This window comes from Boleophthalmus pectinirostris, unplaced genomic scaffold, assembly GCF_026225935.1.
Source record: "Boleophthalmus pectinirostris isolate CB_2022bp ecotype Guang Dong unplaced genomic scaffold, ASM2622593v1 HiC_scaffold_1, whole genome shotgun sequence".
NCBI classification, from domain to species: domain Eukaryota; kingdom Metazoa; phylum Chordata; class Actinopteri; order Gobiiformes; family Gobiidae; genus Boleophthalmus; species Boleophthalmus pectinirostris.
Genome location: NW_026570970.1, coordinates 40,083,316 through 40,105,251, shown reverse-complemented (window position 1 = coordinate 40,105,251; position 21,936 = coordinate 40,083,316). Strand labels below are relative to the sequence as shown.

Here is a 21,936-nt window from a genome sequence, read left to right as displayed (position 1 = left end):
GGTTTATTTATTTTATGCTGAACTACAGACAAACATGCAAATTTTTTCTATCCTATGCACACGCAGATTACTGAAAGTTTTGTTTTGAGCCGCTGCCGCTGTCAAACTACCACGAGTCTGCACGCGACATCAAGAGAAAAAAAGTGAGAGAAAGAGAAAACACGGCTCCCAATAAGGAGCCGGCTCCCGTTGTTCGCTTCAAAGAGCCGACTCTAAGAGCCGTTTTGTTCACGACCGACCCATCACCACTAGCTAGTAAAGAAACTACCGCTATTAGCCTTTAGCCGTAAATACGTGCGCGCCGCAGTAATTAATTATATGCGCAAATTTCATCTTTCACACCGTTGTTCACAGCTCATTAACATATCAATGCAGGTCCAGTAACAAATATACGACCAATATAGTCACTTTACAATAGGCCAATAGAAAACAGCCTGTTTATGTGCGGGAGCGATAGCAGCTAATTGCTAACCAATAAACAAATAACCAAAACTAGCTTCAAAGTCGACATATTTCCAACACTCAGCGCTCACACAGGCTCCTCCTCACATCACAAGTCTGCACTAATAAATGTCATTTTAATCCAGACTCAAACCGACTGTCTGTAAAAAGAATATAATCTCAGTGTTTGAATCTGTGTGTGCAAGTGTAAACAAACACACGTGAGTGATGTGACTCTGGGGGTGTGCTCAGGGACAGTACGGACACACACAGACAAATGACTCCGGAAATAAAAACTGATGCGGAGCCACATATTAGGACATTTATCTGTCTGTAAATTGGATTAAATCAACATAATGTAGACAGTTATAACATGCCCACGTGAAATATCGGCCCATATCAGCAAACATAGCCGATAGCCGATATGTTTCAAGTAGAGGTCTGCGCGGGACAGAATTTTGAGTCCCGCTCCCGCCCGCTCGCTCCCGCCCGCTCCCGCAAAGAATTGTAATTTTCAGTCCCGCTCCCGCCCGCATCTGCAATATTTTGTCCCGCGCCCGCCCGCAATGCCCACAGGATGGGAACCTTTGCTTTCCTAAACTCTATCAGACACGGAGAAACGAAAGAAATTGGGCTGCGTATGAGAGGAGGCACGGTGGGCAATCTGGCGGCATGGTTAAGTCCTGGCTAAATCCTGTTTTAGTCCTGGTTTTAGAGCTGTTTTTAGACCTGGTTTAGTCCTGGTTTTGTTGCGCAGGCAGCACAACATACGGAAGGAAGTATTGTCTGCGCGGCATAAGGCACACGGGGGGACTGTCCGCGTGGCGTAAGGGACGTGGGGGGACTGTCCACGCAGCGTACGGGACGGGGGGACTGTTCGTGCACTGTATGGGAGGAAGGACTGTCCACGCGGCATAAGGGACGCGGGGGGACTGTCTGCGTAGCGTACGGAAGGAAGGACTGTCCGCGTGGCGTAAGGGACGGGTGGGTCAGTCTGCGCGGTGTAAGGGACGCGGGGGGGACTGTTCGCGCGGCGTAAGGGACGCGGGGGGACTGTTCGCGCGGCGTAAGGGACGCGGGGGGACTGTTTGCGCGGCGTAAGGGACGCGGGGGGACTGTTCGTGCGGCCTAAGGGACGCGGGGGGACTGTTCGCGCGGCCTAAGGGACGGGTGGGTCAGCTAAAATGTTTTTATTAATGCCAAATAAAATCTCCAGCACAAATTATGCATGATATTCTTACATTCATCTTTTTTATATTTTACTTTATACTCATATTTAGTTTGCGGGACTGCAGGTTATTATCCCTCCCGCCCGCTCCCGCGTTGTTTAGTCCCACTCCCGCCCGCGCCCGCAGCGAGCTTTCAAAATGTGTCCCCCGTCGCAGTGGTTTGCATCCGGTCCCGCAGGGCTCTAGTTTCAAGTGCCCATATCGGCCGATAATATCGGCCAGCCGATATATTGGTCGGACTCTAGTGTGTAATCCCTCAGTCGTCCAGGTAGGTTCCATAGTTGTTCATGGGAGTATCCTAGTCAACATGATCTTAAACGTGTTCTGATACAGGCTACAGCGCAAGATCATTTTATTCTTTTCAGGAAAGGTTCATTTCTGTCCTGTGAATGTGACTTTGTTTAGTATCAGTAAGGTATCTAGTTTTGATACTAGTTTTAATATTCATTAGTATCTGATTTTCAATACTTGTTTTGACAACCAAAGTGACAAAGATACAGCCCAGTTGCACTAGACAGAGACATACCAGTTTGGTGGGCTGTGGCAGCAGAGAGGGGCCGACCTGGTGCTCCTCCACAGCTAGAGTGGAGGAATCAGTGCTCTCCTGGAGGTCAGATGAGCCCACACCTGGACACGCATCTGAGGGAAACAGAACAACAACAAGCTGAATGAGGGACTGTAAATGAGCCAGTGAGCCAATGAAACAGAGACAGAGAGAGAGAGACAGACAGAGACAGACAACGACAGACAACAGAGAGAGAGAGAGAAAGAGGGAAACAGAGAGAGAGAGAGAAAGAGAGAGGGACAGAAAGTGAGAGACAGAGAGAGACAGAGGCAAAGAGACAGAGAGAGACAGACAACAGAGAGAGAGAGAGAAAGAGGGAGACAGAGAGAGAGAGAGAAAGAGAGAGGGACAGACAGAGAGAGGCAGAGAGAGAGAAACAGAGACAGAGAGAAACAGAGACAGAGAGAGACAAGTACCAGGGCAGAGGTCTGACTCCAAGTCCAGGTCAGCCTCACACTGCTCAGTGTCACACTCCTCTTGTTCCTGTTTCACATCTGGACTCAGCACATACAGGCACAACAGACAGTTATTCCCCTCAAACACATCTCAAATACAAACATTCAGCATATCATTAGGTAGGACAAGCCTAATAGCAGATTGATAGTTATAGCTCAAGAAATTCCCAAGAGAAACTTTAACTTTCCAACTACATAGCAGTTAATCAGTACCTTTTTAATCTACGACACGCACAAAACACATTACAATACATGCACCTCATAATAAAGTCAAATAGAGAGCAAGAAGCTGTGATGACCCCCAATTCTTTTATTTTAATTCTTGTAGAAATGTTGGGTTTTTCCAGATAGTTAATGGGTCAATGAAACGTTTACTGCATTACAAATTAATCACACAGAGATCAGCCATGTTCAGAAACCTTTTGGGGAAAAGCGCACTGGATTGTGGGATGTCTCATAGCTCCTTACCGATGATTAGGAAGCTCCCGAGGTTCCTATGCTAAAGCAGTAATTAAAGGAAGCATGCAGGTTACTTTTCCTAACTCAGCATAATTCAGACAGTCCTTATCATGGCAGGCGGTGACGTACATCCAGTTTTGGCCCTGATGATACCTTTTATTGTTTTGATGCTAAATTTACCAAAACAATATATTATTTTGTTTTTGACGCCGTCAAAAAAAGTCATTCCCCTTTCACAGCGCTGTCCCATTACAAATCGTACTACTACTGCACAACACATCACATCACAGGACAATTGTTCTGAGGGCATAGGATAGGACAAATCTTAAAGCCAACTGTAAGGAAAGTTTGAATAGGGCACAGGGAGAACATTAATCAAACATGCATGAATGACAGCAACAACCCCTTGAGGCATATTTTAGATGAGGGAACAATGTTATAGCATGGTGGAAAGCTCCAAAATTTGATTTTACATCATTTGTCCTCTTTAATGATGTAGGAGATTTGAGGCCAGTTTTGGGTATTTGGAACAAGCTTCTAACTACACCGAGTACCTGGCTTGCTTTCCTCTGAGGCTGTCTGAGGGTCACGGAGAATCTGGATGATCTGCTCTGCCCCCTGGAGGCTGGTGGGCAGAAACACAGGCACAGGAACCTGATCACAGCAAACACATTGTTGATGACATAACTCACCAGTGACCAGTGTGAGAGAGCATGAACAGTTGGAAATGCAGTGCATGTTACCGGTAGAGGCAGAGAGAGAGGCGCTGGTGTAAGCTGGGAGTACATGTTCATGGGCATCGGGACAAACACAGGCACCGGGATGGGCACGGGCACGTACTCCCTCTTCAAGCCGTCATCCACATCTGAAGGCACACAGGAGGGCATGTGTCAAGAGCCAGAAGAGAGGAGGGGCAGAGGAGGAGTAGGGGGAAAAGTAGTACAGGCAGAGCAGAGGAGGAGCAGAGGGAGATCAGAAGAGGCACAGAAGAGGAGTAGATGAGAAGAAGAAGTGCAGAGAAGGAGCAGAGGAATAGAGGGGCAGAGGAGTTGTAAAGGTGCAGAGGAGGTGAAGAGGTGAAGAGAAGGAGTTGAGGGGCAGAGGAGGAGCAGCTCAGTACCTGTCTGCAGGGGCTTGCTTTGCATGTGGGGCTTACAGTACGTGGCCTTGGTCAGAGTTAGAGGTTTGCACAGCACTGCCTTGTTCTTCACATCTCGAAGCAGTCCTCCAAAGCCCACACTGCCCGTGCTCACCAGCTAACAGGGAGGAACAACACGCACTAGAGTAGGCCTGCTTCACTGATGTTACGTTATCTAGCACTTCATACAGACTGAGAATAATTCCAAGGAATGCTTTCAGAAAAAGTCCTGAGGGTAAATTTGAGGAAAAGTCGGTAAACGTGTTATTTCCCAGGGTGTCAATTCCAAATATTTACCATGCTGATTTTTGAATTTTAAGAATGCTTATTAGCATAATAGCATAGAAACCAGGCTAATCAAATTAAAGTTCTCTTTAAAGCTAGCGTCCTTCATTTCCTTCATTTGATGAGCCGAAATGAAACAAATTCCTGATTAATTTTTACTAGGTTTGGATTCTAGGTGACTGCTCATTTTTATTCCTGGAAGAATATACTCTTATGTATTATATCACAAAATTTCAGTAAATGTTAATGAGGGAGCGAGGCAGGCTAAGTGTCTTGCCCAAGGACATGACAGCATTCACCTGTGAGAGGTGGAATCGCATCACCAATCTGTGGGTCAGTGGATCTGACTGCTCAACCAGTGATGTTTATGTCGAGAGCGAGATTCGAACCGCCAACCTTTGGATCAGAGGACGAATGCTCTGACCAACTGAGCTACTGCTGCAAAGATGCAAGAGCCACACTTTTTTTCAGATGTCAGGGACCTGAGGCTCTACTCCCTAAAGTGCTGCTGCTCATGGCCTATTACAAGAGACATTACTAAGCTCGAGTATGGAGACAATTGAACAAATCCAGTTCTACAACCTGTAGATGAAATGGGATGGAATGTAATCAATGAAAACCTGGAACCCAAACTGATGCAATCCCAAAAACCTGCAACCTGCAGATGCAAGTACGACTGTAAGACAAGCAAATGCAGTTGTCACAGTGCAGGTCTGTTCTGTCTAAGTGGCTGCAAATGTAGAAGTATTTCAGATCACTCATGCCAGAATGCTGCTAGTGCGGACTAAGAATACAGGCAGAATTAAAATAAGCTAGCACTTCTTTCTCTAAACTCCTTATCTCACACATTAAACACAACATAAAATCCTGATGTGGGGTGGTGGTCCCTCTGTTTAAGAAGGGGGAGGGTGTGTCCCAACTCCAGGGGAATCACACTCCTCAGCCTCACTGGAAAGGTCTATGCCAGGGACTGGAGAGGAGAAACCAGCCGATAGTCGAACCTTGGATCCAGGAGGAGCAGTGTGGTTTTTGTCCTGGCCATGGAACACTGGACCTCTACACGTGTCTGATGTTGTCCCGATGGCTTCATCAGACCAGCACCTGCAGCACTGGGGCAGTTTGCAGCCGAGTGTGAAGCGGCTGGGATGAGGATCAGAGCTTCCAAATCAGGGGCCGTGGTTCTTGACTAGAAAAAGGTGTCTCTCCGGGTGGGTGGAGAGCCCTGCCTCAAGTGGAGGAGTTCAAGTATCTCGGGGTCTTGTTCTCGAGTGACGGGAGGATGGAGTGTGAGATTGACAAGTGGATCGGTGCAGTGTCGGCAGTGATGCGGTCGCTGTATCGGACCGTTATGGTGAAGAGCGAGCTGAGCCGAAAGGCAGGCATGAGCTCTGGGTATTGACTGAAAGGACGAGATCGCGGATACAAGTGGTCGAAATGAGTTTCCTCTGCAGGGTGGCTGGGCGCTTGCTTAGAGAAAAGGTGAGGAGCTCAGTCACATGGGAGGAGCTCAGAGTAAAGCCTCTGCTCCTCCACATTGAGAGGAGCAGCTGAGGGGAGGGCATCTGTTCTGATGCCTCCTGGGTGCCTCCCTCATGAGGTGCTCCGGGCATGTCCCACTGGGAGGAGGCATCAGGGAAGACCCAGGACACGCTGGAGGAACTATGTCTCTGGGCTGGCCTGGGAACGCTTGGGGTCACCCTGGAGGAGCTGGAGGAAGTGTCTGGGGTGAGGGAAGCCTGGGAGTCCCTGCTTAGACTGCTTCCCCCGTGACCCGGCCCCGGATAAGTGGAAGAACATGGATGGATTGATGGATAGATTATATATTCATAAATTATATATATATATTTAATATGCAAATTAGAAGGCTTAAAACTTAAAAAAAAAAAAAAAAAAAAAAAGGTTTACCAACTTTTCCTCAAATTTGCCCTCAGGACTTCTCTTCTGTGAAAATAATTCTAGTCTAATAATGGATCTGGGAGCAGAGAAAAGCCTGAGAATCAATAGGGCACAAGTGTTAGAGCCGTAAGGTCAGGCACAAACACTTGAACTGACTATTTTGCCAATTTGATCTAAAAGCTGAAGGACAAAAATAATTAACAGAGCAGGTAAACCATCACAAGATTAATTGTTCAGATATATGAAACTGGTAAACTACTTCACTTGTACCCTTTTAGGACATAAAGCCAATGAAACCCTTTGGATTCTCAGTCCTCAAACTGCCTAGGAGTCAAAGCTAATGCTCACCATCAGCAGTTTTATATAAAAAAGTGAAAAATAATGTACATACCCCAAGTTTGGCACTGTGCACATCTAACCCTGCAGGAGAAAGAGACAGCTGAGTAAGACCAGTGCTGGAGACTGTGAGCAGGGGAGCCCAGATTGCACAAACATAAACAACTAAAAAACAACTTGGGCCGACACTATGAGCATATGCGGCAGCAGAGGAGCAGTAACAGTGTGTTCTTTTTCTCTCAAATGCCACCTCCTATCTAAATAAAGTGCTCAAATTGGATACTGTAGACATGTAGGTAAAACACTCAAGTATATCCTGTCAGGCGTACTGACTCTGTCTACAGTTGTTTAACAGAACCCTTACTGTGCAGACCCAGACATGCATGGAGTGATGATATGGGTCCAGGCACTACATGCGCAAGCTTCTGCCGGATTGGCTAGATTTTACTGGGCCTGATCGTGAGACTACCTCATACACAGAGGGCATTGTTAATAGGGTAGTCTATCTAAGAATCAGAAAAGCAGGAGGAATGGTAAGAGTGGCACCTGTGCTGGAGTTCTCTGGGCCTTTCTGTGTCTCCATGATGGGCTCATTCTGCTGGAGGTAGAACCGGAGCAAACACTGCTGGTCACAGAACTGCTTCACCTCTGAGCGCCACATGACAGTCTCTGTGAGTGCTCCTTGCACCTTACAGCAGTCACAGCGGGCAGCCTGTGAACAAAACACACAGTCAAGACTACAGCGTGGGCTCTGCTAGCAACATTAGAGTCACAGAGCGCCATTTATATAAAAACAAACAGTCGCAGGGAGCAGAGAAGGTGGTGTGAAGGCAGCAGACTGCACACCACTAGGGTGTACCTTTTTGTACCACTCTTGGAACTTCTGCGCACATGTGTCACTACAGAAATCCCGCGTCATGCCGCCTAGTGTCTGTGTCACTCCTCTCTTACACATCTGGCTACAGTGGTTACAGCTGACACACTTCAGCCCCAGGCGTTTGATGAAGTCCTGTTTATAGAGCAGTTTACAGCCTGAAAGAAACACACACAGGTCAATGACAGGCACAGTGAGACAGCAGATGTAATAAAGCAGACCCTCTCCATCAGCTAGTATAAAGGCAAAGTACAGTCCCTGACAAAAGTCTTGTTGCTTATCCATTTTGTAGAAACAAAAGCTTATAACCTGACTTTAAATTAATCGATTGGTTTTAGAAATGTCTCATATGAAAGCTAAAACCCTCCCAAATTATGCTCAATATACTAAAATAAATTTGCTTCACTGAAGAAAGATTGATCACAGATAGGTCAGATTTTGGCAAGACAAAAGTTTTGTCGCCTACAGAAAATTGAACAAATAATTTACTTCAAATACAAAAATATGTTGCATAACGTCAGCAAATTAAGTAGTGGTGCTGTGAGATCCATATTTAATATCTTGTATGACTTCCAGTTATGAAAGAGAGACACAGTCGGCGCCGGCCTCTGTGCTGGCCTCTGCGCCGGCCTCTGCGCCGGCCTCTGCGCCGGCCTCTGCGCCGGCCTCTGCGCCGGCCTCTCTGCGCCGGCCTCTTGCGCCGGCCTCTGCGCCGGCCTCTGCGCCGGCCTCTGCGCCGGCCTCTGCCGACTGTGTCTCTCTTTCATAACTCAGGAACAACTGAAGGGATTGAGCTAAAATTTGAGTGAGTAAGTTTTACATAGCGCTTTTCAGACATATGTCACAAAGCATTATAGATTAATTATTCTTCTCTCCACACCCGGTGATGGCAATCTACTGTTGTAGCCACAGCTGCCCTGGGGCATACTGACGGAAGCAAGGCTGCCATGCCAATTTGCGCCATTGGCCCCTTCGACCACCACTGTCACTTACAACCACACCAATTTCATACTAGGCAATGTGGGTAAAGTGTCTTGTCTAAGGACACACCAACAGTTTTGCGACTGGCGCCCCCTTGTGGCAACTGATTTTCCCAGTGTCTCCCATCCAATTACTGACCAGGCCCGGCCCTGCTGAGTTTCTGAGATCTGACGGGATCAGGCTTTGACAAACTGGTATGGCCAGATTCTTTCATTTGGTGATTTTTTTTCAGCCAAAACTGAGAATTTTAATCTGTACCCAATTCTGCACTATGAGATGATTTTATTTTGTAGGTACCTAGCTAGCTAAAATCACATTAATCAATCATCAGATTAAACAAAAACAGTTTATTATTATTTGCTTGAAAATGTACACTGGGGTTTTTTGTCCAGACACTGAGGCTCATTGTCTGCATTGTCCAAATATAGTACAATCTTAAATGCCTTCTTTTATAGCTCTCTTTACTGACCAAAAAGTTTCATAGACTTACATAGTGCACCTTTACACTTTATGCTGCATTGTCCAGATATAGTACAATCTTATGCAGACATGAGGTCCTGAAACTCCGCGAGTGGTGTGCAACTAACAACTTGGCACTGAATATCACCAAGACTAAGGAACTCATCCTGGACTTTCAGAGGAACAGAGCCACCCCTGACTCCCTGTACATCAATGGCCAAAGTGTGGAGCGAGTGGAGACCTTCAAATTCCTTGGGGGTTCACATCTCTGTGGATCTCTCCTGGTCAGTCAACACCTCACCACTGGTCAAAAAGACCCAGCAGCAGCTACACTTCCTGAGGTGCTCAGGAAGGAGCAACTAAACACGAGCTGCTGGTGACCTTCTATCGTTCCACCATTGGTCACCTGCTGACCTCTGCTGTGACAGTGTGACACTCTAGCTGCACAGAGGCTGACAGGAAGCATCTGCAGAGGGTGACCAACTGCACAGGACATTATTGACTGCCCTCTGCCTTCCTTAACCACATTATACAACTCCCGCTGTCTAAGCAGAGCGAGGAAAATAATTAAAGACAATAGACACCCTGGATTCCACCTGTTCAACCTGTTGCCTTCTGGCAGGTGCTTCAGGTCAATTCCAGCGAGGACCAACCGACTCCAAGCTTTCACCACACTGAATGAGAACTGTTAATTTGTTTTATTTATTTAGTTTAATTCTTGCACTTTGACGGAGCAGCTCTGAATTTCTTTATACTGCATAATGACAAAGGCTTTCTACTCTATTCTATCTTAAATGTTTTGTTTTTTATCTTTCTCTCTATTTCTACCTTTTCACAATATCTATCCATTGTTCACCATATAGATTGTAGCCTTTTAACGGTGCTATAAATAACCACTATAAGATTCCTGCTTATTTCCCAGTACGATACATATGATTGTTAGAGTCTTGTGGAAGTATTAGTGATAATGTGTGATAATTTAACATTATTTTCCAAAAAAGGTGGTTTAACCAGTAATTTAGTTCCCAGCCTCGTTTCCATGTCAGTCATTTTGTGACATGCGCAATACTCGGCTCCAGGATCGATTTGGGCTTGGGTTCATATCCAGAAATGTTGGTCCTAGGGATGTTAATAATCTGGCAAAGATTTATACTTGTACCATAAAAGTGAACAATTGGGCACATTTTTAGTCCACTAGTTCATCAGAACTTACAGTGACCAGTTGGTGAGGTGCTGTAGACTGCCCTGATTATAACAGGCCATACCTTCACTACAGAAAGGCCTCTTGACTCCAGAGAACTTGACTGTTTCATGTAGAGTCCTCTCCTCTTGACAGAACTCACAAAAGGTCACAATGCAGTGCAGCTTCTTGTAGTCATCACAGCATGTTTTACTGCAGAACTGGTACACTTTGTCCTGAAAACATTAACACAGGGTTAGAATCACTTCACTGAGCACAGCCATAGTAAGAAGCTTCAGACTGCAGAGCAGTCATTGGAGATAGCAGGCTAGGTTTGGTTTATGGTGCATAATTGTCACCATTCTGACAGGCGGGACAGGATCCTAAAATGTGAACAAAGACATCTGGTTGATATTTCAGATATTTTGGGATTTCAACTTTCTGCTGTTAAACATTTTAGATCATTACTTGGAGAAATTTTCAAAATGACACATCTGGCCAAAATATTGTCCAGGGCTTATCATTAGGTGCTCCACATTTTGAGAAATCACAGTCCACTCTAAAGTCAAAATCCATCATGAGACATTTGTGTGAGTTATTAAATATGTGCCTGGAGTGGCACACATGTAGAGCCAAACATATAACTAGTTTAATTTACAGGGTCGATAGATAAATACAGCATGCATTTCTTACAAACATGTAGTTTCCAAATCTCTCCATAAACATGCAGTGAAGTTCAGAATGATACATGGGCTCACCTCCCACTCCAGCACTTCCGGCTTCAGGCTGAAGGATCCCCGACAGTAGTTACACTTGAGCTGCACAGCGCTGTCTACAGATGGCGCCGTTTGTCCATTAGTGCTACTTTGGAGAGTAGTATTCTGAAAAGGCAAAGAGGTCATAGTCAAGTCTTCTGACAAAGAGAGACACCGTCAGTTCTAACCCTTACACTGCATTTAATATTCATGATTCTGACGTTTGCAGTGAAACATAAACAGGATCATAGTCATCTAAAAGGAACATAACAGATGTGAAGTAAAGGCCCTGAAAGCTCTGAATCTGCTACACTATAGTGTAGTGTGATGCAAGCAGATGTGTTTAGTGGAGCCAAGTAGAGTAGACAGACCTGAAACTTTGTGACACACTGGGAGCTACAGAAGCTGAGGACGTTCCCCTCGGGCAGCGTGGCCTGGTACTGCGGTAAGGCGTTCCTTTTACAGAAGTGACACACAGGCTCTCTGGCATCACAGTCTGGACACATCAACACACAGTAAGGCCCCAGCAAACTCACCCAAAAACAAACACACACTCTGAGGCCTATATTGTGACCATCGCCCAAAGACAGTACAAGCTCATTTCACAGGATGGCAGGGGAAGCATGGTCTCTTGATTGGCTTGCTTGTGACCGCCTTTCTTGAATGGCTAGTCAAAACCTTTTCCTACTCCTTACTTAGTTTAGCCTTTTCGCCAAAATCCTAACACATCTGAAAGACAGGAAAAAGGTCTTCCTGGTACAAAAAATTTTACCTTACTCTAAATGAGTTATTTAAACAAGGAAAGGCTTTAGTTATTTACTGGGTATAAGAGGAGTTAAGCACAATACAGTGGGTTGTGGTAAGTGTGAAAATGTGTAATTTATTTAAAGTTAAAAGTAAATGTTTAGTATTCTCTGTCACTATTGACTTAGTGGTTGGATGTGACTGACAGGCAGCACGTTGAAGCAGCAGTGGAGCTCTCATTTCAAAACCTAATGATCTTACTTTAAATGAACACTTCAAATGCTTCTGTCTACTTCAAAGGTACAGACTTATTGTGGAGAGATAGGAGCAGAGGGGGACGCCATGATGGAGGAGAGGGGGACGCCGTGATGGAGGAGAGGGGGACGCCGTGATGGAGGAGAGGGGGACGCCATGATGGAAGGGGGGGTGCCGTGATGGAAGAGGGGGGGACACTGTGATGGAAGGGGGGGACACTGATGGGAGGAGATGGGGACACTGCGATGGAAGCGAGGGGGACAGCATGATGGAGGAGAGGGGGACGCCATGATGGAAGAGAGGGGGGCAGCATGATGGAGGAGAGGGGGACTCTGATGTCCTAGCTGTGACCAAAGGATAGACTCACTTTGGAAGGAGGCTGGGGCGGTCTTGCCCTTGTTCATGCAGGTGATGGAGCAGTAGGAGCCCATTGTTCCATTGGCTACAATACTGTGCAGGACCTCTCCAGTCTTTATGAGGGTTTTACATGTGACGCAGCTTGCCAGTTTATTATGAGCCTGAAAAGGCAACAACATTGTGATAAGAGTTTAGTAGCAAAACACTTTTACTAAACCAGGTGCTAAATTGCAAGTACAAACTATGTGCTATTTGTTACCTCATTTTCTATAAGAAACTGCACCTCTTATTCCACCACAATTCTAATATGTAAATGAGAGTTTAGCATCTGAGCTGTTGACAGACCTACAGATGATGCCTGGGACTATGCTCACTGCTATGCCTATATGTCTGTAGTTTTTCTTCAAAAATTGAATACAATAAAAATTTGCAGCAATTTCCCATTTTTATTATCAGCTTACATCATGCTTTACACCACTTTAAATTTACATCACTTTTAATGCACCGTTGATACAGAAACTGGAAATGTCTATCCTCTGCAGATAATTTAAACCTGTCTTTCCAACGTTTAGAAAAAGCCACAAAGTTCTTGCTCTCATGGACAAGTAGCGCCCTCTAAACAACATCTGCATTTTCTCCTCCTTCATTCAGGTCAAAACACATTTATCATCCAGGTGCAAACTCTCCACAGCTTCCATAAAGCGCCAATAAGAGATGGTAATCTCACTGTGTCCGCTTTTTAGGTGTCCAACGCATTTAGCATGTGTGCAAATGCTTAAGGAGGAATATACCCCCTTTGGAGTTAAATATTTCATCTGAAATGAAATGTGTTTAAAATGTCCTTTGGGGATAGTTATTTGATACATTGATTCTTCTTTTAGGTGATGTGAAATAAAATGCTGTGAGGTCTGTTTGGGAAAGAGACAGACCTGTTTGAAGTCTCGGATACAGTTGTGGCAGCAGAAGCGTTTCTGTTGCCCATCCACCAGGAGGAAGTGGTTGGCAGAGGTCCGGCTAGGCAGGTAGTCTCCGCACTGCTCACAGCAGTTCATGATGAGGCCGTTGGCACGGCGATACACGTTAAAGCAAGTGTCACTACAGATTCTGTGGGTCACTGTCTTAAAGCTGACCTCATGACGGATCTGAGAAGGCAAATGTACAGTAAGAACAGCTATTTGACATTAGAAGTAGTACACTGCCAGTTAAAAGTTTGGACAAACCCTCTCATCTATCTATCTATCTATATCTATATATATATCTATATATATATCTATATATATATATATATCTATATATATATATATATATATATATATATATATATATATATATATATATATATATATATATATATATATATATATATATATATATATATAATTTGCTACTTTCAACATTTTATATACATACAGAAGACATCAAATATATGAAGCAATGAATATATATGAAATTATGTAGCAAAGAAAAAACTAAATAAGATAACTCCATTAAATATTATTTACATTTTATATTGTAATTAATAAATGTCATAAATTATAATTTAAATAATAATTTGCTTTGAGTTTTTATTTATATAGTTTATTGATATAGATTGTGAGAATGTATTTGTATTTATTAATTTTTCCTGCTGCAGTTTTACTCTAGCAAAGTTTAGTTGTTCTAAACAATGACAATAAATCAAATCTAATCTCGATAAAGTCTCCTGAAATGGTTTTTATTTCACAGCTGTGCTTTGTCAGGGTCAAGAAATCCCTCAGTCCAAAGCAGGGATCTCCAACGAGTAGCTCGAGAGCCACCAGTAGCTCGTAACCTCCTTCCAAGTAGCTCACCAAAGAATTTCTGAATTATAAGTTTTGTGCTGAATAACAATATTTGATGAATAGAATGACTGTTAAAATTGTAAATGTATCATGTTCATGCCAAACTTGCCTTTCTGCACTAATAAATGGATAACAGTATATGTTTTATTATAAGCCTCTAACTGTTCCGATCTAAATCCGTGGTATTCCACTTCTTGCGGCCGCTAAAATGAGTAGCTCTCTGGCATTTTCGTTTTATAAAGGTAGCTCACAAAGGAAAAAAGAATCTCTGGTCCAAAGAATTGATCAAAGCAAAGGTTAAAGGGTATTTTTAAAAATCTAAGTTTTGAGTCATTTCGAGTTTGCTTTGAGTTTACTACATTCCATATGTGTCATTCATAGTTTTGATGCCTTCAGGGAAAATCTACAGTGTAAATGATCATGGACATAAAAAAAGAATGAATGCTTTAGTGATGTGTAAATCTCTATGAATCATGTGGAGAAAAGAACAGACCTCAGTGAGTTTGCCACAGACTGTGCACTTGGTCTTAACTCCGGATTTGGGCGGGTTTTGCTTGTTCTCGTAGGCACCGAGACATCCTGTACTGCAAAACTCCTGAAAGGACTCACTGGAGTCCACCTGGGCCACAATGGTTCCCTTCATGTTGGTGATGTCCCTTTGAGAGAAACAGGTGATTTCTACATGGTAAACTACTTCAGTACAGTAGCAGTGTGGTACTGGTATAATGTCTACCACAGACATCTGATTTAGTTTGAGTGAGCTGTGCTTGTGTCTGCTATATAGATATAATCAATGTGACCCATGGATCATGCTATAATGTGAACTAGGGCTGGGCGATATGGATCAAAAAATATATCTCGATATATTTTGCTATATCTCGATATACGATATATATCTCGATATATGTTCAAGAAAAAATAACCCCCTAAAACTGAAAACTGCAAAAACAAATCTGCCAAATTCCACAAGGGCCTTTTTTTTTTTAATTGAAGTGTAAGAGGTTGACAGTTCATATAGGAACATTTAAGATTACAAAAAACCCTAATTACATAAATAATAATTTAACTGTCAAATAAAAGAAATAATACATATTTCCTTCTTTTCATTCATAAATAAAACAACTCAACACAAGCTCATCTTTGCATTAACTCTTTTATCCAGACCATAACCATAACCATGAGCTCATTTAGCAGAGGAAGCTCAGGATGTTCCTTATTTCAATAGATCCATGTTATTATCCAGCAGTAAGGAGCCCTGAGGTTTAATCCCACAATCCACTGCAGACCAAACCCAACGTTTCCAAACAGTATTGTACAAGTGACACTGCAGCAGATTATTCATTAAAATATTCTGCATAAATAAACTTTACATTGCTAAACTTTACAATATATAAAAGATAACGACTATAGAGCCACATCAGCCCGTTTGCAATAATAATGCGTTTAATGCAGTTTTGCACACGTGTGTTTACATTTTACAGAAACGAAACTTAAGCGCATGGCTCATTGTCATAAACAGCACACTTCTCGTGCAGCTCAGCTCGTTTAGTTTCTTTCGGGCTAAAGGACACAACTCGGTGGAATATGAGGATGTGCTGTTGATGTTCTTGTCTGTAAATGGTGGAAAAGGTTCGTGGTGCTTGAAGCTTTTCACTGGCACCAACTTTCGTCTTTCACGGCAGTAGTGAGGAGTGAAGGAGACACGAGCGAACAAAATCAGGGAGGCGACGAGAGAGAAGGTAAACAAGCGAAGCGGCAAAATCAAAATTGAATATAAGCATTATATTGATATATACGTTATGTCAGAATTCATATCGAGTTTAAAAACTATCTCGATATATTTAAAATATCGATATATCGCCCACCCCTAAAGTGAACATTTTAAAAAGCAAATCAATGTTCATCTAGAACAACTTAATAAAAGAAACAAATCTGCTGACTTGCACATTAGAAAACAGTTGTGGCCAAAGGGAGCTGATGTCGGCGTAAAGGTCATCACAACAACATTTTTTTCATTTGTACCAAGATTACTATGTGATCCTTCCAAATCCCAGGTGTATCACCAATTAAGAAAATAGAATTGGCTATGTGCACTCACTTTTTACACATGGTGCAGCTCTTCTTAGGTGCTGGCTTATGAGAGAAGGCTGAGAGGCAGGTGGTGGAGCAGAACAGGTGAGTGGAGCCTTTGCGCTGGTAGGCTGTTTGTCCTTTCTTTAGAGGCTTCTTACAGTTGGCACATGTCACCTGAAACAGCACACAAGCATCACACATCCAGGCTTTCCCTCAGCATCAGGCCCATCACTTTAAACAGCACTAAGTCACATTTTCACCTGTAAAGATTAACTATGTATTTTCCCAGTGTCCACCATGGAAAAGCGGCCATGCAAGCATGGCATAAACAATCAGAAGACTGTTCTTTTGGGAAATTATGGCATATATATATATATATATATATATATATATATATATATATATATATATATATATATATATATATAAATATAAAAAAAAACAACAATATGTTTTTGCATGCAATACTAACTTATTTCATATATTTATTATTTCATATACTAACTTATTTCAATCAAAAAAAGAAAAGAGTTGGTTCTCATAAGGGAGCTGTATGAGGCACTCTATTACTGAAACTGAACTTGTAATTAAAATAATGTAGCGGTGAATTTCATGTTTTATCACTGCTTCTCTGTCACACTGGGAGACTGCCTTAAAAAGCCCAAGGCGCACTGTGTGTAACCACCTGTTGCACATGTGCAGTGTATGATGACAGATTTGAATGGTTTTGTGTGGACATTTCTAAGCCAGGCATGTCCAAACTATAGCCCGTGGGCCAAATGCGGCCCTCAGACAAATCTTTCTTGGCCCTCAGGCTTCCAGGTAAATTGGCCAAAATTAGCTTGCCTCAATTAAAAATTAACTTTTTACTGCAAGCATTTTGAAAATCTACTTTGATAAAGCTCATATTTAATATTTGGTGTGTGGTTTTAAGAATCTTAGAATGAATAAAGACTGATGGCTCATTCTAACGTGTTAAATCTGCACATATTTCAATTATTCGCTGTATCGAGCACCAGTCTACGGCCCTCGATCAGCCCTGTGCTTCGTCTGTGTTTAGATATGTGGCCCTTGATAAAAAAAAGTTTGCACACCCCTGCTCTAAGCCTATGACCAGTGTGTGCCGTGTGGTGTAGAGACCTTGACCGTGCGGGCAGGTGCTGTGGGGCTGCAGGTGGGCTGGCTCTGAGGCTTGGCTGTAGGCTCCACTCCAGACTGTTTCTCACTTTGCTGGACTGAGGCAGACTGGGACAGCCACAGGTCTATGCAGACACAACCACAGCAGTGCAAGTTTATTGTGTGCGTTTGTTTGTTTTTTTCATAGAAATTCATGGGTAAGTAAAAAAAACTGCTAATTTCTATAACCTTTTACATTATGCCAGCACAATCTTTCAACCAGGTAAGCTTCATGGTCTTTTGGCTCGACCCAAACCCAGAACAGAAGCAGTGTGCAGATCTGTCATGTTCAGAGTAGCAACTGTGTTGGCCAACAAGCTTCTACAAAAGAGACTTTTAAAAGACTAAATCTATTCTAACTATTCTAGCATCAACTGTTCTCCAGTTGGTCACAGTCACTTTTTTGTTAAAAATGAAAAATGACAATTTGCAATACCATTTATCACAGGCTCCTAAGACCTGAAATAAAACAATGATTTCTTCTTTTGTTTCTGAATAAAAAGGTAAATAGAACTGAGCGTTAATACACCTGGACCGACCTGTTGAGTTAGGTCCTGAGTCTCCATTGTGCACCAGTTCTTCCTGGGGGCCCAACTCTCCACCAGGAGGATCCAAGTCCACGCTGAAGGCATTACTAATGTGTAGGCCATTCTCCTCTCTGTGGTCCACCTCCTGCACACAAGTACAAAGTGCCCCTGTTTCATTGTCACAAAGGTAATGCTTGGGCTCCTCAGAATAGGTGTCAGCTCCTCCACTGTCTTCTGGATTACTGACTACCTGTCAGGCAGGACTCAGTATGTGCGACTGGGGACCACTCTGTCTGATACTGTGGTCAGTAATTTGAGAGGCCCCCAGGGTACAGTCCTGTCTCCGGGTCCTGCCACCTGCAGAACTTCTCAGATGGCTCTGCAGTGGTTGGGTTGACAAGACCAAGAAACTGGCGATTGACTTGAGGAGGAAGAAAAAACCAGTGGAGTCCTTCACCATCCAGGACCATGATGTGGAAATAGTGAACTACACGTACCTTGGCATCCATGTGAACAACAAGCTGGACTGAAGGGACAACAGTAATGCTGTGTACAAGAAGAGCATGAGAAAGCTCAGGTCTTTCAATGTGTGCAGCAAGTTACTGGAGATTTTCTCCCAGTCTGTGGTGGCCAGCTATACGTCACTGTGGTCTGCTGCGGGAGCAGCACCAGGAAAAAGGACATTGGAAGGATTGACAAACTGATCTGTAAAGCTGCTCACATGACTGGCTGTGAGCTGCAGACATTTGTCACAGTGAGGGACACGAGGACATTGGACAAACTGCTCTCCATCATTCTGCTCACAAATTGCAGACTATAGAGAGACAGAGGAGCTTATTCTCGAACAGGCTCCAACAGCTCCACTCAAACAAACAGTGAGAGATATAGGACTACATTCATACCATACTGCATACAACTGTACTACAACTCACCCTTATTGTCCTGTTAATAATCATATCATCTTTGCATGTTTTTTCCTTACGACCTCTTGTATGGGTCAGGGACGTGACTTTGGCATTTTTGTGTCCAGAAACCACAACTTTTCTAGTTCTTAATATATAAAGGTTTAAACTGTTTAAATGTAATTGTTTTATATCACTTTAGTTGTACCAATATGAATTTGGAAGAAGAAACCAAATTTTGAAGGAATATTATTAGGTTTGAAGTAGTAAACGTCATTTTGTGAAACGGGTCACACATAGAATTAGTGATAACATTTGCTTGCACAAATTATAAAAATGGACAAAATCATAAATTTTCTCTGTGGTATAATTTACATAACCTAAAAATTAACACAGAAGAATAATTTTTTATCAATATCTTTTGGTAAAATGAAGTCAACCTCCTAGTACTAGAACTCTTGCATGGCAAGCTTTATTGATTTCTCTTTATTTGGGCTGATTGAGTTAGTACTTATCAGATCCCAAAGAATTATATTTTTGCAATATTTTTATATTTATATGTCAGGACCTGCAGTGTGCACTGGGGCGGTTTGCAGCCGAGTGTGAAGTGGCTGGGATGAAGATCAGTTCTTCCAAGTCCGAGGCCATGGTTCTCGACCGGAAAAAGGTGGCTTGCCCTCTCCGGGTGGGTGGGGAGTCTTTGCCTCAAGTGGAGGGGTTCAAGTATCTCGGGGTCTTGTTCAGGAGTGAGGGAAGGACGGAACGTGAGATTGACAGGCGGATCGGTGCAGCTTCGGCAGTGATGCGGTCGCTGTATCGGACCGTTGTGGTGAAGAGGAGCTGAGTCGAAAGGCGAAGCTCTCGATTTACCGGTCAGTCTTCGTTCCTACTCTCACCTATGGTCATGAGCTCTGGGTAGTGACCGAAAGGACGAGATCGCGGATACAAGCGCTCGAAATGAGTTTCCTCCGCAGGGTGGCTGGGCGCTCCCTTAGAGATAGGGTGAGGAGCTCAGTCACACGGGAGGAGCTCGGAGTAGAGCCGCTGCTCCTCCACGTCGAGAGGAGCCAGTTGAGGTGGCTCGGGCATCTGTTCCGGATGCCTCCTGGGCGGCTCCCTCGGGAGGTGTTCCGGGCATGTCCCACCGGGAGGAGGCCCCGGGGAAGACCCAGGACACGCTGGAGGGACTATGTCTCTCCACTGGCCTGGGAACGCCTCGGGGTCCCCCCGGAGGAGCTGGAGGACGTGTCTGGGGTGAAGGAAGTCTGGGAGTCCCTGCTTAGGCTGCTCCCCCCGCGACCCGGCCCCGGATAAGCGGACGAAAATGGATGGATGGATGGATGGAATACAATTGCCACAATTTTGGATGTAATTTGGTGAAACGTGTTTAAAACTGTTATAACTGAAAAAATACTACCTTTGAAATCAAAGCTTGGTATGAGCAGTCAATACTGGTACTTGTGTTTTCTTTGGTGGATAAAGTATCTACCAATTTAGAATGAAAATGTATGAAAAATGTCAGTAACACAAAATGTGTCATTCAGTGAAACAGAATTTGTCTTTTGGTACAACAGACTTGCCAAAAAAAACCCTAAAAACAAAATGGCATATGGCATGCGGTGAAGTGTATCAGAAAGTTTGTTTTGGCATTAAAATATATATATATATATTTTTTACACAAACTTAAATTTAAAAGAGGGAAAGTGGCAGCATGTCTAAGTTTTATCAAATTTTGAAGTGTTTTATTCTTTATGAAAAAAATTGGTGCTAGAGTTACTGCCATATTTGGGCAAATTGTGAAACTTTAAGAAACATTTTTTACATGTAATTATTTGACATTTTATTATGTCCCTGGCTTTAAATGCAGAAAAATGTTTTTTATTAAAGCTTTTTTCAAGGGGAATATACTAAATGAAAAAAAATATAGACTTAAATATACCAGGAATGCTTGCCATTATATTTTCATTTTTTGAGTATTTGAAAATTGCAAAATGTCACTGGCCCGTATACAGTTGATATATAGTTGTATGACTATATTTTATATATTGTGCACAATTATTAGGGAAGTGGGTATTTTGATTGATTGATAGATAGCGTTTATATAGCGCCTTTCAAGATACCCAAAGCGCTTTACCGTTCATTATTCAGTCACTCCACACTCGGTGGTGGTAAACTACTGCTGTAGCCACAGCTGCCCTGGGGCAGACTGACAGAAGCGAGGCTGCCAATCTGCGCCATCGGCCCCTCCGACCACCACCATCACTCACGCTCACACCACTTTCATACTAGGCAATGTGGGTGAAGTGTCTTGCCTAAGGACACAACGTTTTTTGCCACTGGTGCCCCACTGTGGCACCTGGAATTCCTAGCGGTCTCCCATCCAAGTACTACCCAGGCCCAGCCTGCTTAGCTTCTGAGATCTGACAGGATCAGGCTTTTACAAGCTGGTATGGCCGGTATTTTTACCATATCATGATTTTTATGCATATTCTCCAACTCCAAGTTGTATAAACTTGAATTCTTATTGGATTTAAGCATTCTTGGTGTATTTGTCAAGGGAGGGTGTGGACTAAGGAAATCAACACCCTATATCAAGGTATGCAGAATTATTAGACAGCTTCTATTCATGAAAAATGGGCCAAAAAAAAGATTGAACTGACTCTGAGAAATCAAAAATTGTGAAAAGTCTTTCAGAGGGAAGCGGAACTTTTGAAATTGCAAACATATTGGGAGGTGATCACAGAACCGTCAAACGTTTTGTTTCAAACAGTCAACAGTATTGCAAGGAACGTGTTGACAACAATGACAACAAAAAAAAGATGCAAATTAACAGCAAGAGAAGCTACCAGGAAGTCATTATCCTCCAGCACTAATATTCCAGAACTGTAACCTACTTGGAGTGAGTGGAGTACTTAGAGTAATTGTTCAAGCACTGGTACAGGGAAGTCTTTCAAGAGGAGCATGAATATTACACAGAACAGTGCTCCATTACATGCATCGAAGTATTCCACTGCATGGCTGCCAGTAAA

The 21,936-nt window shown here is 43.3% G+C and overlaps 1 protein-coding gene and 1 pseudogene across 1 annotated transcript in view; both read right to left on the bottom strand.

Annotated features, from left to right (window-relative positions):
* The window catches only part of zmym2 (zinc finger, MYM-type 2), a 46,089-nt gene that overhangs the window by 13,446 nt on the left and 10,707 nt on the right, over positions 1-21,936 (bottom strand). Inside the window, exons 5-21 of the mRNA XM_020926918.2 lie at positions 18,018-18,150; positions 17,443-17,564; positions 16,328-16,476; positions 14,723-14,885; positions 13,339-13,551; positions 12,420-12,570; positions 11,425-11,549; positions 11,057-11,179; positions 10,384-10,534; positions 7,664-7,836; positions 7,351-7,516; positions 6,860-6,888; positions 4,270-4,405; positions 3,893-4,014; positions 3,704-3,803; positions 2,652-2,729; positions 2,197-2,309 (exon numbers count right to left, since the gene is read on the bottom strand). Of these exons, the coding sequence (XP_020782577.1) occupies positions 2,197-2,309; positions 2,652-2,729; positions 3,704-3,803; positions 3,893-4,014; positions 4,270-4,405; positions 6,860-6,888; positions 7,351-7,516; positions 7,664-7,836; positions 10,384-10,534; positions 11,057-11,179; positions 11,425-11,549; positions 12,420-12,570; positions 13,339-13,551; positions 14,723-14,885; positions 16,328-16,476; positions 17,443-17,564; positions 18,018-18,150 (2,247 nt within the window). The remainder of the gene's footprint in view (positions 1-2,196; positions 2,310-2,651; positions 2,730-3,703; positions 3,804-3,892; positions 4,015-4,269; positions 4,406-6,859; positions 6,889-7,350; positions 7,517-7,663; positions 7,837-10,383; positions 10,535-11,056; positions 11,180-11,424; positions 11,550-12,419; positions 12,571-13,338; positions 13,552-14,722; positions 14,886-16,327; positions 16,477-17,442; positions 17,565-18,017; positions 18,151-21,936) is intronic.
* LOC129409051 (5S ribosomal RNA) lies at positions 21,252-21,368 on the bottom strand (annotated as a pseudogene).